Source organism: Pseudopipra pipra, chromosome Z (genome assembly GCF_036250125.1).
Source record: "Pseudopipra pipra isolate bDixPip1 chromosome Z, bDixPip1.hap1, whole genome shotgun sequence".
In the NCBI taxonomy this organism is placed as follows: Eukaryota; Metazoa; Chordata; class Aves; order Passeriformes; family Pipridae; genus Pseudopipra; species Pseudopipra pipra.
In genome coordinates, this window is record NC_087581.1 from 38252006 (window position 1) to 38268789 (window position 16784).

The following is a 16784-nucleotide window of genomic DNA, read 5'->3' on the forward strand; positions in this document are numbered from 1 at the left end:
AATGCTGCAGAGATACAGGCCTTAGCCTGAAAACATCTTCTTATTGTTTTCAGTCAGAAGCAAAGAATGAGAGAATATGCATATGTGTCTGTTTGCAAGATGCTTCTGACCAGCCTCTCTAAAATAACAAGTTGTATTTAATCATTAGGAATTCCATTTTAATGTCTCTGCAACAAGAAAAAAATTATTGAAATGACCTCTCGTCCCTCCAGTCTATAATTCTTATATTTTAATGGCACTTCATTTCAATAATTGCTTTCATGCAGAAAATACTACAACACAAATAATATCCAAAACAATACTCTCATTATTGTCTAGGCAGTTCAATGACAGCTCCAAGAACTCATTAAAATGCACTTTTCATGCAATTTGCATTACAATAATGCAGATTAAGTCTCTTAAAAAGTAGACATGATAAAGAAGTCAAATATATTTCCAGAAATCTGCCCCAGCTGTTTAGCTGTTGTCACATGTGAATCCCATAATGTTTCATAATCAGAGCTTTAAATTGTGAATAAATTATTTTTTCCTTAGAGAAAAGCAATATAAGTTAGGGTACACTTTTTGAATTTGTTTTAATATCAATACAATGCAAAATATAGGGGGATGTTATAACCATCTTTGCAGTCTCTAAGACATTTCTAGAGAATAATTCTGCTTTTATAGATGGGGAAAACAGTTTCCCACAGTGGGAAGTCATCTCCTTATATGTCCTTAAACAGAGTTATTATCTGTTATTTAAGAATAAGTGTACTTCCTGTTTTCTATCATTTCAGTATCTCTTATGCTGTTGAGTGAGTCAACAGCTGCTTGTTTGAGCTGAGAAGAGGGTCATCTTCAGTTTGTTCCTCTCTCTTTCACATGCAAAATCTAGATGTGCTTCTGTACCCTCTCTTACCTCTTTTCTTTCTGTCTGTGCAGCTAGAACATGTGCTGGAAATAGTCTTAAGGGCTTTTTCTTGTAAAAAGCTGTGGTAATACAGCATAGGTACTGAATGTATACACTACTTCAAAGAATAGAATATATTTTGAAAGAATAGAATTTATTTTCAAAGATTTAAATGCTTTGAGGAGTTTAGAAACTGAATAGTAGAACAGCTGCCAGTAATTATTTCAAAGTAAGCTTTAAATTTTGTATTTTTGGATGAGGGTGTGGAAATCTGATGTTTTACTGATATGAGCTAATTCATGTTTTATTTTCTAGATAATGTCCCACTACATTAGTATGTTTTGAGTATACTTACTTCACATTTGATTTTATTCTTTTAAATGAGTATACAGAGAGGAGGGGTTTACTTAATTTAAATTTAAATACTGTCAACCGTGTTTGTTTGTGTTTTTTAAACTTTTTTTGTCTGAAAATAAAACTCTTTTTAATGTATTCTTTTCAGGGAGAGGAAGGGGAGTTACTAACTATTTTGGGTATTGAATTAAGTAATTTTCATAATCTTTTCTGGTATTGACAGCCTTTAAAGTATATGGATCCTTTTTCAAGGCTGGTTTGAGAACAGCTATGCTAAAAGGAACTTGTTAGTTAAAACAAGCTTGTCAGTAACTCTGCTTCTGCTCTCCAAGGGTTGCAGGGGGAGAGCTCTTCGACTTCTTAGCCGAGAAAGAATCTCTCACGGAGGAAGAAGCCACAGAATTTCTCAAACAGATACTTAATGGCGTTCAGTATCTCCACTCTCTGCAAATCGCCCACTTTGATCTTAAGGTGTGTTGAGTTGATAAAAACTTCAACAGCTGTAAGCAACATCCGTTAAAATCCTCTGTAATGCTAGCCACAAATCAGCCATCATGCAGATCTCGGGCTAGCTTTGTTTTGCTAGCTTTGTTTTATGTAGACAGAGAAAAGCTCAGCCATCGGAAAGAAGTTACTGAACTGTAAATAGTTCCCGTCTGTTTTTAATGTAAGATTCTTCAGGGGAAATGGCGGCTTCTGACGGAATTAAACTATTCTGAGAAAACAAACCTGAAATAAAAATGAGAACTATGATTTTTTTTTTTTTTTTGAATGAGAATGGGATCTAGATGAAACATTCTGAACAGGATGATTTTTTTAACTGATGGTTTTGGGGTTTTTTGTTTGCTGTTCATGTAAACATGTTCACATGAATGTTATTTATAGGCACTACATTGAAAATGTACATAGTTAAGTATGAAGATTTTTGTGGAGAAGACAGCAGATAATTTCCTCTTCTGTTTTTTTCCTTTTAGGGCTTTAATGTTTGTTTTCAGAAAAGCTGTTAAATGCATCCTTTTTGGTAATGAAAGCAGAGCTTTTTGTATCTAAACTCAGCTACTGCTTTTTAATGTTTCAGAATCTTTTCCTCTGTAAGATCTCTTTCAGAGGTAGGCAACTAAACTTCTCATGAAGTCTGCTGAAATTGGCAGTTATATCTATAATAGGAAAAGGAGTCATGATATTACATTGAAGTGTAGTTCTGAAAGGGTTTGCGGTGTTTTGGGGGTGAGGTAGGGAAAGGAATGGATTTCAGGGTAAGCACACCTTTTCCAGTTTCCTCTACATTACCTCAGTAATATATTTGGTCTTTGTGTGACAGTCAGCAAGAGAAAAGAATTGTAAAGCTAGTAAGGAATATATTTCTTACAGTGTGAAATGTGAATTTTTGCCAAGATGTTTGTAATAAAACAAGTCATCCTTACACTGGATACCAAAAATTTGTAAATTAAAAGAGGCAGCAAAAATTAAAATGTGCAGAACAATAAAAGTATGCAATAGAAATGCAAGGAGGAAATGAAGAAAATTGCATTTGCGCATATCAGCTCCTGTGTTTGGGAAAGAGAGGCTAAAGGGTGAAGAAGAAGAGTTGTCCTTAATGACTTCAGAAGTCCTTAACAATGTGAACAGAATGGATGTATCTCCAGGACCTCTTCAGAGCACACCATCTTATGGACATGACAGGATATGGAGATTAAGTAGCTCGTTCTGTATGGTAGTTAAAGTGATGCAGTGTAGAAGCAGGCTCTGTTGCTGATAATCTTGACATTTTATCTTTTTTGTTCTGGTTTTGCAAATCTTTGGTGTAAAGTAATCTAAAGTCCATATTTCAAAATAAGGTAGAAAAGACAGGACATCCTGCTCTTTTTCCTTTTTTGAAAGTATGTTGAGCCTTAAAATTCGGGAGCCAGACCACTCCAAAAGTTTCCCTGGGAGATCCAAAGGCAATAAGATGTACCTGCCTGATTGCTTATGTGGTGTGAAAGAAAACTCTTTTGGGGACTAATATAAACCTAGCCTGCTAACTAGGTCTTAGTTTCTTGCAAGCTCCCAACACTGCTAAAATGGCTGTAGGGAGGGGCTGTGGTCTTTACTGGAGATAGTGTGTTTCATTTAGGGTCAGTCCACATGAAAACTGCAACTGTGGTATGTACAAGAAGTAAAGTCATGGCTCTGTGGAAATCATAACACTCCAGCATCAACACGAAGCCCTATTTTACCGTAGTTAATTTTTAGCATATGTTAGATCATAATAGGAAAAGACGGGATTTTTCTGAAGGTCTAAAGGAGGTAAAGAGAAGTGTTCAGTGCTGACAAATACTGATACCTATGTGTAATCTCTCTTTCTTTCCCCCTTCCTCCTTCTCAAAGCCTGAAAATATAATGTTGTTGGACAGGAATGTACCAAAGCCTCGAATCAAGATTATTGACTTTGGCTTAGCCCACAAAATTGACTTTGGAAATGAATTCAAAAATATCTTCGGAACGCCAGAGTTTGTTGGTGAGAAAACTGTTTTTATTTCAAACTATTTTTTCTCAGTTTCTGAAGCAGAATTTGTGGCTTAGCTTGGTTTACTGATTTACAGATTATGTAATTTGTGTGTAATTCATGACATTTTGAAATTTAAATAAGCAATGTGCAGCATTCGTTTTCAACTTAGACTTGCATTAAGGTGTTCATCTATCAGCATCTTAGCTTATTACCTGTGACATAGATAGGCTCAGAGTCAGACCTAGATCTGTTCTTTGGCTAGGTACTGATCTTCCTGCTTTTTCCTTTAGCTCCTGAAATAGTAAATTATGAACCTCTTGGTCTTGAAGCAGATATGTGGTAAGTTATTGGACCTTACCTGAAATAAATCTCTCATGGTTATTCTTATGTTCTAACCTTTTTTTTTCTCTCCTCTCTCTCTTTTCATCTGTTTCTCTCTCCTCTCCCACATCCTTTTTTTATTTGTTTTTCCTTCAATCCAGGAGCATTGGTGTAATAACTTATATTCTGTAAGTACCAAAATCTGTGGGTGGTTCTTGCAAATGCTGTTGTTTTTTAATTCTGATTCTATGATCTGGGTTTTTGGTGGTGTCTGTACAAGTCAAGCCATTTTGACTGCACATTCTGATTCAAGTTGTATGAGAATAAAACCTATAGTGTAATTATTGAAAGAATTGCCATTGATCAGCATTGAGATAGCATTGGAAACTCTTCAAATCTGTAGGTGACTGTCCTACATCTTTATCTTGACCAGTATTCTTTGAAATTACAGCAAAGCTTTTTGCCCTGCTAAGTCACATCTTCCTGAAAGCACGTTTGCAGCCTTAAAGCGGAAAATAGAAATGTTCGCTTCGTGCTGTTATTTGTTCTCAGAGGGTTGAAGCAGCAATGATACAATATGTAATGAGAGAAATGTTCTGCCTTTCTTGCAGTCTCAGTGGTGCATCTCCATTTCTTGGAGAAACCAAACAGGAAACATTAGCAAATGTGTCTGCTGTGAATTATGAATTTGAAGAAGAATTCTTCAGTAATACCAGTGCCCTAGCTAAAGATTTCATACGAAGACTTCTTGTCAAGGATCCAAAGTGAGTTGTTTTACATGTGTATGCACTTTTGCTGCATATGTATCTAGTATTTCAAATTACATGATATTTTGAGATGTTAGTTTAATGAACATAAGGCAGTATATATTTTTTACTGTCTGAACAGTTCTGTCTTTTATTGTCTTAAAGGAAGAGAATGACTATTCAAGACAGTTTGCTGCATCCTTGGATCAAGGTTAGCATGTAATTCATTCTCTGTCCTGTTTTTAATCATTCCTCATTTCATACTATGCATTCACTTTTCAAGTTCCTTAACAAGGAAGATTGGCATAATTGTTTAATATAACTTACTGTTTTGGAAAGCTGTCTGAATGAAATCTAACACAAGCAGAATGTGGGCTTCATTAATATATGCTCTGTGTAAGTTAGCAATAGGGAAGTAGTCCACCACTGAGTTTAAAAACGTGCTAAGGCAAAGAAGCTAAGCTTCAGAGGACATTGTGTTGACAAAGATACATTCTCTGTATCTGAATCCAGTCCAATGTCCTCTAATTTTTCATCTTCTAACCCCCTTATTTAGATTAAGGAAAAAAGAGCAATCTCTCTCTTGTCCTTCCCCTTTAGACTGAAGAAAGCAGTTGGTGGCCCACTTCTTCAGTGTTTCAGTGTTTGGAGCAAGCGGTTGTGGTGCTACTGGGCTGAGAGGGAGAAAATGGCACCTATCATCCTTTTTAATGTGTATAGTAATACCTGGCAGTTAATTTTTTTAATTCCATATCCTACTCTGATTGTGACTAGTAAACTCCTTCAGTGCCATTGATTTCCCAGGTCTTGGAGATGCACAGTGGGTATTTGACTCTATTCCACTTCCTAGAGAACCAGTTAGCAGAATATTTATCTGTGTCACAGCTGCTCCAGTTCACAGTACAACATCCTAGAGCAGACATTTCTGCATCAGTATGCCAAACACTACACTCTGCTGAGTTTTTGCTTAGGTGATCTTAAATAGTTGAAATGTGTTGAACATATTGAAATGATATTTTAAACCACTGCAGCAGGAATTGTCCAGGTTTGTCTCTCAAGGACCAAGGCCCACACTGCTGCAAAGAGACAGGTTGTTTTGTACCCTGTTACTTTGCCTTATATCTTAACTTTCCAGGCATTCTACTCACACCCCACTGGTCTTATCCTCTTTTCCCCTTTCCCATCACTATCTTTACCTATATTTCCATGGCGGTTAAAACCAGATGATCTTTAAAGTTCATCCCAACCCATGATTTCTCCATAAAAATGACATCAAATATGGGGTCATAAAATTGAAAATTTCATATGCTCCACTAGTCATTGGTTGTTAGTATTAGCCATGAGAAAGTTCAAAGGATGCAGCCTTAGAGCTTGCTGCACTGGTAGGTGTGATATGTTGTTTTTGGTTTTTTTTACTGGGTAGGGGGGTGTTCAGCAGCATCCAGGTGATTACACTGAGACTGTAACAAAGTTTGACTGCATTTAAAATCAGCTGGGAAACCTTCCCAGAAGACAAGATTTATCTTAGAAATCAAATGCCTCCATCAGAGAGGGAGATGAAGGACAAAGCTGAATGTTCTGATGAATGGTTTTTTGTTGTACTTAAAATGAAAAAAACACGTTTCTGTTTTGTATTGCATAGAATATTCTTAGGTCTGGGTTTCCTTTAGGGTATTTTCTTGGGAAATTCCATCTGTATGCTACGCTATACTGTGGATGTTAAAATTATGTGCTTACAATTACTTCATTATTGTAGTATGATTAGGATACTATTATACTATGAGCGGAAACCATCACTGAAGGACAGAGTCTCACATACAGAAATTATGGGATATTTTAGAATAGCTTTTTTCTTTTGCTTGTAGCCTAAAGACACCCAGCAAGCACTTAGCAGAAAAGCTTCTGCAGTGAATATGGAGAAGTTCAAAAAGTTTGCAGCACGACGAAAATGGAAAGTGAGTAATTCAATAATGCATCAAAATGTTGCACATACAAATGTAGTAGCATTGCCTGCTCCAGGGAAACATCAGTGCATGTAAGAAGAAAGAAGAAGCACATTCCTCTGTCATTTGGAATAAATTAAGTGTTTGAGCATGGTAGTATGGGAGAAGACTTCTTTGTAAATGATCTGCATACAAATGCTTGTGTGTGGATTGTTTGTTTTGTGCTTCTGTTTGGATTATAAATGCCAAAAGAAGTTGAAGTTTCAAATGCAATATACAAAGCAGATGGGGGTGTTGAAGTCAAACTTCAGTTTGTTTTGCTAAGTCCTTTAAAATGTCTGCAATAGCATCTTATCACAAGTATCTGTTTTAATTTTTTTACATATGGCTTTTTTCTTACTGTTTTTACAAAGCAATCAGTGCGCTTAATATCCTTGTGCCAAAGATTATCGAGATCTTTTTTGTCCAGAAGTAACATGAGTGTCGCTAGAAGTGATGATACTCTGGTAAGTGTGTTTTTATATGTTTAGAATGTTTTACTGCAGATGAAATTTACAAGTTTCCAGTTAATAGAAGTATTGGGCTATTGAAAATGTACACAATTAATTAATTTCATATGTAGGAAGAAATCGATTTTAAGGCTACAGAGGTCATTTATCCATAGTATGATCTTCTACATGGCACAAACCTTGAAATTTACCTTATTAATTACCATGCTGAGACTGATAACTAGTGTCAGAAATTCATCTGTCTTGATTTTGAAATTTGATTCAGGAGCATTTTTTGTACTGTAGCAACTGTAATGTGAAAAAGTGGCATTTGAATTTTACTGTACTCATTGTGTACAGTAAAATAATATTCCTTATATTTCTTTTTTTTTTTAACTGAATACTCAAAATCATCGAGTCCCTCTTGAATCCAATGAATGCTAGACAGCAGTATCACAACAAGCAGTTATTTAAGGAGGAAATTGTAAAGTTGGCCAGTATTCAGTTTCTGGTATTATATGTGACTACTAGTGTTGAGTAGCTAAGAGCAACTGCTGTATGTTTTGCAATTGCAAATGCTTGTAAATCCAAAAGCATTCTTGCTCCACAAGTTCTAATACACACTTCATAAATTTCCTGTAATCAGAAAAGAATGTGTGTCAATATGTTTAGATCTGGGTAATATCATCTTTTCTGTGCATTGACAGGATCAAACTTCAAAAATTCTGCAGAGCCCTTTTTATGCATATTATCTTCTCCGTGTCCCTTCTGTGCAACTTGGTGTTCATGTTTCCACTTTTCCTTCTCTTTCTGCTTCTGTGCTCTTTATTCTATCTTCTTGCCCTCCCTTCCCTACCCTCTCCCCCACCTCAGCTATCTGTATGTCTTTTAACACTGGATCAGCATTTCACTCCTGTGTTCCAGCAGAAAGGATTGTAGCCTAATGTTAAGTGTCCTAAAAAAATCTGAAACCTCAGGAGAGAGGAGGTAAGACCAAACCAAATAATGGGCTCTGTGAATTTTAGTTCTTTTAGTGTATAGGAGAAAAATAAAGTTATACCTGCAGAGGTATCTACATTCTAGATTTTTAACTGATCCATTTGAATAGATGAAAGTTTGGTCCAAAGTACCTCTCCTGTGTTGTATTCATGGATGGCACAAAACCTGATACTTAGTTGGTATTCGTGTACCTCTTGGTTTTTTTAGTGTTCACATATATGCATTGAATTAGTTTCCTGTCATGCAAGTATTCTATCTATTGAAAGTCCTAGGAGGAAAAAAAGAATACACCTAATAAAAGAACCTATTTGGAATCTCCGTGAGTAATGGGGATTTATGTGAAGAAGAGGGAAGCAAATTGTACTAGAAAAAGTGTGGGGGTTTTTGGTGTGGGTTTTCGAATAACATACATACACGTTAGCCATATGTTTCATGAAGGATTACAGCTTGCAGCTGAAGAACTCTTTTATAAAAAAATACTTTGAAAATTTTAGGTTTTAATTTTTTTAGACGTCTTGGCAACTGTTGAGATAGAGATTTTTTTTCTTGAAGCTAAAAATTTTTCTTCTTTCTTATTTAATTGCAAGGATGAAGAAGATTCTTTTGTGATGAAAGCTATTATTCATGCCATCAATGATGACAATGTACCTGGATTGCAGCACCTTCTGGGATCTCTGACAAATTACGATGTCAATCAACCCAACAAGGTAGTGTGGGTCTGTGTTGAGGTGTGTGGGGGACTAGCTATAACCCTGTTGGATAGAGCAACATGGTTGTAAAATAGAAATGTAACACCTGAACTGAAAAGACAAGGGGATGGGAAATAATTCTGCCTTTTTTTTAGGAGAAATTTTATCGTGTTTTGTGTTCAATCTTCTTAAGCTACATTAAAATGGAGCCCAAAATGGAATTTTTTGCCTAGGCCTTTGAAAGGTTTTACTCAAGACTATTGTCAAGAACTGTAGTAAATCAGATATCAGCTTTGCTTTTTTTTGCAGTTGTTGTTTCTTGTGGCAGATGAAGATGGCAGAACATATAGGAATAACCAGACTGCCAAAACTGATTTTGCAAAGTGTTGCTAGAAACAGAAGTTCCGAACTGCAAAAAAAGGTTATATGAACCTAATGTTAGATGGTAGTGTTCATTTTCAGTAAAGAAATTGCTTGCCCACTGTGGTATTTCAGTGCACTGCTGCTGCAGTAATGGGACTCCTGGAGCTGAGGCCAAGAGACCAAATTTCACGTACTTATTCTGCTGTTAAACCTTGCATAAATCATCTCTGCCCTAATTTTCACTTTTTTTGAATGGTTACACTGACCTTCATTACAAAGTACTTTGAGAAATATTCATGAAGAGCAATATAAAAGTGAAGTGTCTGTTATTTTACTGTGTTGAGGTCTTGAACCATTTAAGAAATCACTGTGGTTTTTGTTTTAATGGTGCAGTCCGATTTAACTTTCCTAGATGTTGCTGATGGCTTTGAGGTGGTGTAGTAGCTACAAAGAAATTGCAAAGGGGAATGTTCTTGCCGAACTAGTCTAATGAGAGCTTAACATTAATATTCATAATTTGAAAAGCATACATTTAGTGTGTGATACATCATTTAGTGTGAACTCCTCTCAAAAATATGGAAAATTGCTGTGCAATAATTTTTTTTAATAAAGGAATAAATTATTTTCATACAGTATTTCCTGAAGACTTAATTTGAAAGTGGAAATCCAGAGATAACATTCAATGCCTGCCTTCTCTTCCTCTCTTTCCTTAATCCTTCAAAAGTTAATTATATCATTCTTGCTTGTATTTTGTTGTTAGCATGGAACACCTCCACTACTGATTGCTGCCGGCTGTGGAAACATTCAGATGCTTCAGTTGCTTTTAAAGCGTGGATCTCGTATTGATGTTCAAGATAAGGTTGGGGTTCTGCTTTGTCAACTGTTCTTTATAAGGTTTTCAGTACAGTTAGCAGGAGACAAGTAGTTCAGACTGTAGATCAGCTGTAGATCCTGTTTTCTGTCTTCCACAGCAAAAACTTAAAGACAAATCTTCGGTAATGTCATTTGTTATGAGTGCATATCCTCTGATTTTGATCACTTTATTAGCTGAAGTAATTCGAAGAATATGAACCTTAAAATGTAGTTCATGTTTACAAAACTGCCTCAATTAGTTCGAATTAGTGATTGCCCTAAAATACAAGTGTGAACTTTATTTAGTATGAAATGATAAATACACACGTTAGCCATGGGGGATATCACAACTAAAACTCATATTTGATGGAGGATATGCTTTGCAATGAACTTTTTTTTCCAAATGTGCTTTAACAGCCTGGTTTTCATTTAGAGCAAACTCGAAGAACTGTCTGCTTCTCCATCTAGTAGATGGCAAAGTAAGCAGAAGAAAGGTTTTTATCTCATGACTGTTAGTTCTAAAAAACTCCCTAACAAGGGAGAAGAGGATTATCCTTGCAAACAGTTAGTAATCCTGTTAATCATCCTTGCATAGAGGTTTTTGTTGTCACTGTTGGTATGTGGGGTTGTTGAACCAATTTGAAATTTTTTTCAGAAGTGAATGTGTTCATATAAGCTTGAATAGCTTTTCAGTGTATCTGTGTACATCTAAGTGCATGTATACCTCAGCTGAACCTCTAGAATTAGGATTCTAAATTCATCAATAACTTTTGAAATCAAATGTTTTTGGCAGGCTGGATCTAATGCAATCTACTGGGCTTCTCGACATGGTCATGTAGAAACACTGAAATTTCTCAATGATAATGAATGTCCTTTGGATGTTAAGGATAAGGTAAGAAAATAGCTCCCTTTTCATGCAGAGAGCCTTTTTCTATAACTTTATCTTAGCAAAGAGAGAGGTTGGAATGATTTTCAACTGGGCCATAATTCCACGAGTTTGACTGGCTTTCTGAGTGTGGTTTTCTGAGCTGACATAGAGGGCTGTGATAACAGAGCTTTACAGGAGCTGGATGTACTGATTATTTTCCTGACAAATGTTAGCCAAGCATGCATGTTAAATATGGTGAGTACATGGTGGGTAGGTGGAGAAGTACAAATCTAAATTAATTTTCACTTGAAGACTAGATTTCTCATTGGAACTAAGGGTGAAATCGTGATTCTGTTTTTCATTCCTTTTGATTGAAAATCACTTTTGTCTGACAAGTAAATTTGACTGTTATTAAGTTGAGTATAAGGAAACCTAACAATTTATAGCTGATGAGCACTTACCTTGTCTTCAGCAGTGTTATTTGAGCAACATTTGCCCTAGAAACTAGTTGCTGTTAGTCTTGTACCATAGCAATGTTTTTATACTAGCCAAAGCTCCAGTACAGAAGCAATTAGACTTGTGAAACAGTTTGCTTTGTTGAGGAAACTAGTGCAAGGCAAGGTACATTAAGAAAGTTAGTGTTTGACTCCTGATAGGGCTACAACGAAAGAGGTTACTCTCTTAATAAAAATACCATTTCTTTTTCATATAATTTCAAAAAAGTGTTGTAAATAATTAGGCATAATGACCAAAATGCACCAGGATGTACCAAGGTGTGTTAGGCCAGTTCCTTACATTTGAATATGCAGGAGGGGGTGGAGGTGCATATGGAAATAGTATGAATAGAAATAGGACATCTGTTTCAACGCCAATTGTACACACAGCTTCCTCCTCATATTGGTCAGAAATCCCATTGTGACTGTGATTTGGAACTAATAATGTAGAAAAATAGGTTCTGAAAAAAGAAAGCCTTTGAAGAAATAACTGCTTGTCAGGTGGTGGTGTATCATGTACAGCTGGTTTGTAAGCTCTGCTGACCAGAGCTGCGCATCTGGGTTATGGAGAGGGAGGAGTATCCCATGCAGCACACAGGCACTCAGGTTGTACACGGTGTACAGGCAGTGTATATCTAGGGGTGACATATGAAATTACACTGACGTGTTCTGTAATTGCAGTCTGGGGAGACCGCTCTCCATGTTGCAGCTCGGTATGGGCACGTGGATGTGGTTCAATTTCTCTGTCGCATTGGATCCAATCCAAACTTTCAAGACAAGGTGAGTCATGAACACTGTCTGGGTTTTTTCAACAAATAAGGCTTTGTATGAGTGGTCAAAACTTTAAGTCTTGCCTTGTAGCCTCTGGCATGTTTGCATTTGAAAAAAAACAACAGAATTATGGAGATTTTGATAGCTCTTAATAGATGAAGACTATGCAAAAAACCTGCAAGAACCTGACACTGTTATGAAACATAGGTTCTCTCAAAAAATGAAAGCTTAAAGATGGAGAAACTCAGCACTGCAAAGGAATGGATAGTCGTGTCAGTTCAGCTAAAGATTTTTATTAGTTTTTGCCTTGATTTCTGCTTAGTTTAGGTGCCATGGGATTTTTCTGCAGTGTCAAGCTCATTTTTGAAAATGAGTGGAGTGCTTGGGAGAGTTTCTTTAAAGCTCTGAACTGTTGTCAAAAAAACAAGAAGGAAGAGGCTTAATAGAAAAAGGAAATCTATTTGACACAAACTTAACTGTGACCCAAATTTTAAGCCTCCCCAAGTGCTACATCCTCTAGGACTACCTTTATATTTTTCAAGCAGCCCTAGGCCAAAGAATCACAGGACATGCTCTTTGTCTATTTCTTTATGCTCAGATTTTTACAGAAACCTTGAGTACAGTCAAAGTCCTCTGCTATTATCAGCATCAGTTGTCTCCTTATTGATATTTGCCAGGTACAGAAAGGAGATCCCACTTCTTAGAATTTGATCCAGTTACTTCTTTGGTGGGTTTTAGTCCTCCCTGCTTTTCAGTGGGCTACTTTTAGCATATTTTTGTGAAACATTTGAGTTTCTTAATGGTGTTCCACCTAACTGTTCTGATGTACAATGAAATTGAAGGGGAATGTTTTGAAGTTTCCTGGGTTCAAGCAAAAACCCTAGTAAGCAGGGTGATCTGCCTCAAACTGCAAGTCTAGTGGGATTTGCATCTCCTTAGTGATCCATCTGTTTTAAACACTGGATTAGTCTCTCAACACACAGGATGTAGAAGCTGCTTGTGAATTAGGATCAGTTTTCAAGTGAGAGACCAAGACAGTTAGCTTCAGGAGCACCGATACATTTAAAGTAGGTTCGCTGACATGGAAGGTATCATAATCACTTGGTATGTCAGCTGAAGTTATTCTTGCTTTGAGAATGTCAGCATTAGAAATTACAACATCTTTTTATAGGGCTTACTTAGCAGACTGTCTTTTTTTTCATGTCATCTTTCTGCATTTTAAAGCTGGGAATTGTTCTCCCTCGTATTTGGTTCAGCTCTGGTTTTTTTTGATTTTTCATGTTGGCAGGAAGAAGAAACCCCACTGCATTGTGCTGCTTGGCACGGCTACTATTCTGTTGCCAAAGCACTCTGTGAAGCAGGTTGCAATGTGAACATTAAAAACAAAGAAGGGGAGACTGCACTCTTGACAGCCTCTGCTAGGGGTTACCATGATATTGTGGAATGCTTGGCAGAACACAGGGCTGACCTTCATGCTACAGACAAGGTTAGTTACGTTAAGAGGTCACAAGTGTCACAGAGACATATCTTGGAATTGCTTCGAGTGCTGCCAAGTCAGCAGTGTTTCTGTGACATGAATTTTCTTTCTTAGCAGTTCACACAGGGACTGTTGATGGCTGCGGTAGTCTTTAAGGTTGTCCACTGATTATTTTTCTGTGCTTGGGTTTTTGCAGATTGTAGTGGGTTCCTGTAGCTGGGTTTTGGTAGTGGAGAGGCTACAGGAGTGCCTTCTGTTAGAAGCTGCTAGAAGCTTCCCCTGTCCTGTGGAGCCAATGCCAGCTGGCTCCAGGACAGGCTTCCTGCCGCTGGCCAAGGCCGAGCCAATCAGGAGTGATAGTAACACCTCTGTGATAACATATTTAAGAACAGAAGGTGGTTAAGCAGAAAGAATTCCAGCCAGGGAAGAGCAGAGTGAGAATATGTGAACAACAAGGTGGACACCAAGGTCAGTGCAGAAGGAGGGGCAGGAGGTGCTCCAGGCCCCTGTGGCCTGTGGTGCAGCCCATGGTGGAGCAGCTGTGCCCCTGCAGCCCATGGAGGACCATTGGGGTGCAGAGACCCACCTGCAGCCCATGGAGGAGCCCATGCTGGAGCAGGTGGATACATGAAAGAAGCTGTGATCCTGTGGCAGGCCCAAGATGGAGCAGAATCCTGCTGGAGACCTGCAGCCTGTGGAGAGGGAAGCCCATGCTGGACCAGGTTTTTTCCGGGTAGGACTTGTGACCCCTGTGGGGGACCCACAGTGGAGCAGCTCATTCATGAAGGACTGCACCCATGGAGGAGTGACCCACAGGACAGTGGTTTGGGAAGAACTGTTGCCCATGGGATGGACTCACATAGGAGAGGTCCATCAAGGACTGTCTCCCATGGAAGGGACCCCACAGGAGCAGGGGAAGGACTCCTCTCCCTGAGCAGCGGCAGAAACAACAACTGACCATAACCCCCGTTCCAGTCCCCCTGCACCGCTGAGGGGGAGGAGGGAGAACATGGAAGAAAGAGGGGTGGGGGGAAGGTGTTTTTAAGACTGTTTTATTTCTCACTCTTTGACTCTTATTGTGAGAGTAATAAATTTAAATAATATCCCCACTTTGAGTCTGTTTTGCCCATGAAGGTAATCAGTAAGTGACCTCTCCCAGCTGTTATCTCAACTCATGAATCCTTAGCTGGTTTGTTTTTCTCTCTCCTCTATCCAGTTGCAGAGGGAGAGTGAGAGAGTGGCTTTAGTGGGTACCTGATATCCAGCCAGGCCCAACCCACTACACTGATTCATTAGCTCCTTATCAGTTACCACTTCATGAGTGACACTCTCTGAAAAATGGTAGGAACATTGGGTTCTGTAATTGGCAACAAACTATCAACCTAAAAGAGCTGGATATGCTGGTTACCTTTGATTCCTATGGATTGGACAAATCATGCTTATTTCCAATAAGAACTATTTAAAAATATGATTCCATTTGATTCAGAATAAGTATTTGTCTTTCATGGTGTAATCCCAACAAATAAATTTGGAATTTCATTGCTTCTAGTTTTGGTATGGTTGTCCTTTTAGCTACCTTTATTGCTCACATTAACTAAATAGTTATTAAAGTGAGTTCAGAAAAAACTTTTTTCTTCTAAAGCAATTAAATTGGTTTTTCCAGTTACATTGTCTCTTTAAGTTGTTACACAGTTGTCTATCTCTAAAATTACTGATCACTGAGCAGATTGCATGACTGGCATCACTAACTTCTATCAGTAAACACTGAAGTTTTCAATAGAACTTACAATATTCATCTGGTTGTTACAGTTGGTCACTATCTCCTAGGAAAGCTGTTAGTAGAGAATGTGTATTTGCATTTCATCCATTCCCCTGCAAAGCCCAGTGGCTTAATAGAAATATGCTTTTATCGCATGGTTTATTTGTTCCAACAGATACCGTACATCTCTCTGCCTCCACCTTCAAATTAAAAACCATTGTATTTCTTGAGGCAAGGTGATGCATCCAGTTACATGAGATTGATTAGCACTTTGCTAAATTACTTTGATTTTTAGCATTATTAGATTTCACTTACAAGCTGTCTTGTGATTTCAGGATGGTCATATAGCCCTGCATCTTGCTGTGAGAAGATGTCAAACAGAAGTAGTTAAAACTCTCATCAGTCAAGGATGTTTTGTAGATTTCCAGGACAGACATGGCAACACTCCCTTGCATGTGGCCTGCAAAGATGGGAACGTGCCTATTGTGATGGCACTCTGTGAAGCAAATTGTAGTTTGGATGTCACTAATAAGGTAGGTAAATGGAATATGAGTGCTGTACTACATTGTTTAATAGCTCATCTATTGCATTAGATGACCTTTTAAAGTTCTCTAATATGAAAAGGTCTTTCCTTTGATTTTCTGTCTCTTAAAATGGCCAAATGCAAAGCATTAAATTACTTGCCTCACAAATTTACCTAAGATGTTTCAGTTGAATAAATTATTAAAGATCCATGAAGAAAGAACCCAGGTGAATTATCACAGTATATTTTGCCACTCAACTCTTAATGTTGAAAGATATGCCAGCCTTCTTCCCTAGCCATATAACTTTGCTTTATGCAGATTGCATCTGGGTGCTGAAGAACAGATAATGAAATGCATTGCTGCTGGCCTTGATTTCATATGTAACAGTAATTTATACACAGAATTGAAGACTGGTACATTTATCTGAAAAATCTGCTAAATGTTGGAAGTCTAAAAATATTGATTGCAGTGATTATTGGTGGCTGACTGCCAGCTAGAAATGCAAGCAATCCATAATTGTTGTAAGCGCTTCCCAAAAAGAATGTTTAATTACCTGCCCCTGAACTTCGAGATACTAGTGCCTTGTTTGCTGCTTTTCTTGTGCTGGTGCTGCAGTGTATGGGATTAACTAAATGTGATGCTTTACAGGTTTAACATTGTGGCTTTTCTTCTAGAGATCTTTAAGAGAAAAGTAAGCTGTTTCAGGAAACTTTAGTTTGAATAGGTCAAGGTCAGCCACTGAACTCTGCTGACAGG

General features: G+C 37.6%; 1 protein-coding gene across 2 annotated transcripts in view; it reads left to right on the forward strand.

The window, feature by feature from the left end:
• Positions 1 to 16784, forward strand: part of DAPK1 (death associated protein kinase 1) — a 90841-nt gene that overhangs the window by 50033 nt on the left and 24024 nt on the right. The window contains exons 3-16 of one of the 2 annotated variants that reach the window (XM_064641303.1): positions 1576 to 1714; positions 3614 to 3743; positions 4025 to 4073; positions 4217 to 4243; positions 4667 to 4819; positions 4967 to 5012; positions 6667 to 6756; positions 7158 to 7250; positions 8819 to 8938; positions 10044 to 10142; positions 10929 to 11027; positions 12179 to 12277; positions 13557 to 13754; positions 15840 to 16037. In XM_064641303.1, the coding sequence (XP_064497373.1) occupies positions 1576 to 1714; positions 3614 to 3743; positions 4025 to 4073; positions 4217 to 4243; positions 4667 to 4819; positions 4967 to 5012; positions 6667 to 6756; positions 7158 to 7250; positions 8819 to 8938; positions 10044 to 10142; positions 10929 to 11027; positions 12179 to 12277; positions 13557 to 13754; positions 15840 to 16037 (1540 nt within the window). The remainder of the gene's footprint in view (positions 1 to 1575; positions 1715 to 3613; positions 3744 to 4024; positions 4074 to 4216; positions 4244 to 4666; positions 4820 to 4966; positions 5013 to 6666; positions 6757 to 7157; positions 7251 to 8818; positions 8939 to 10043; positions 10143 to 10928; positions 11028 to 12178; positions 12278 to 13556; positions 13755 to 15839; positions 16038 to 16784) is intronic. The other variant, XM_064641304.1, reaches the window with a different exon arrangement.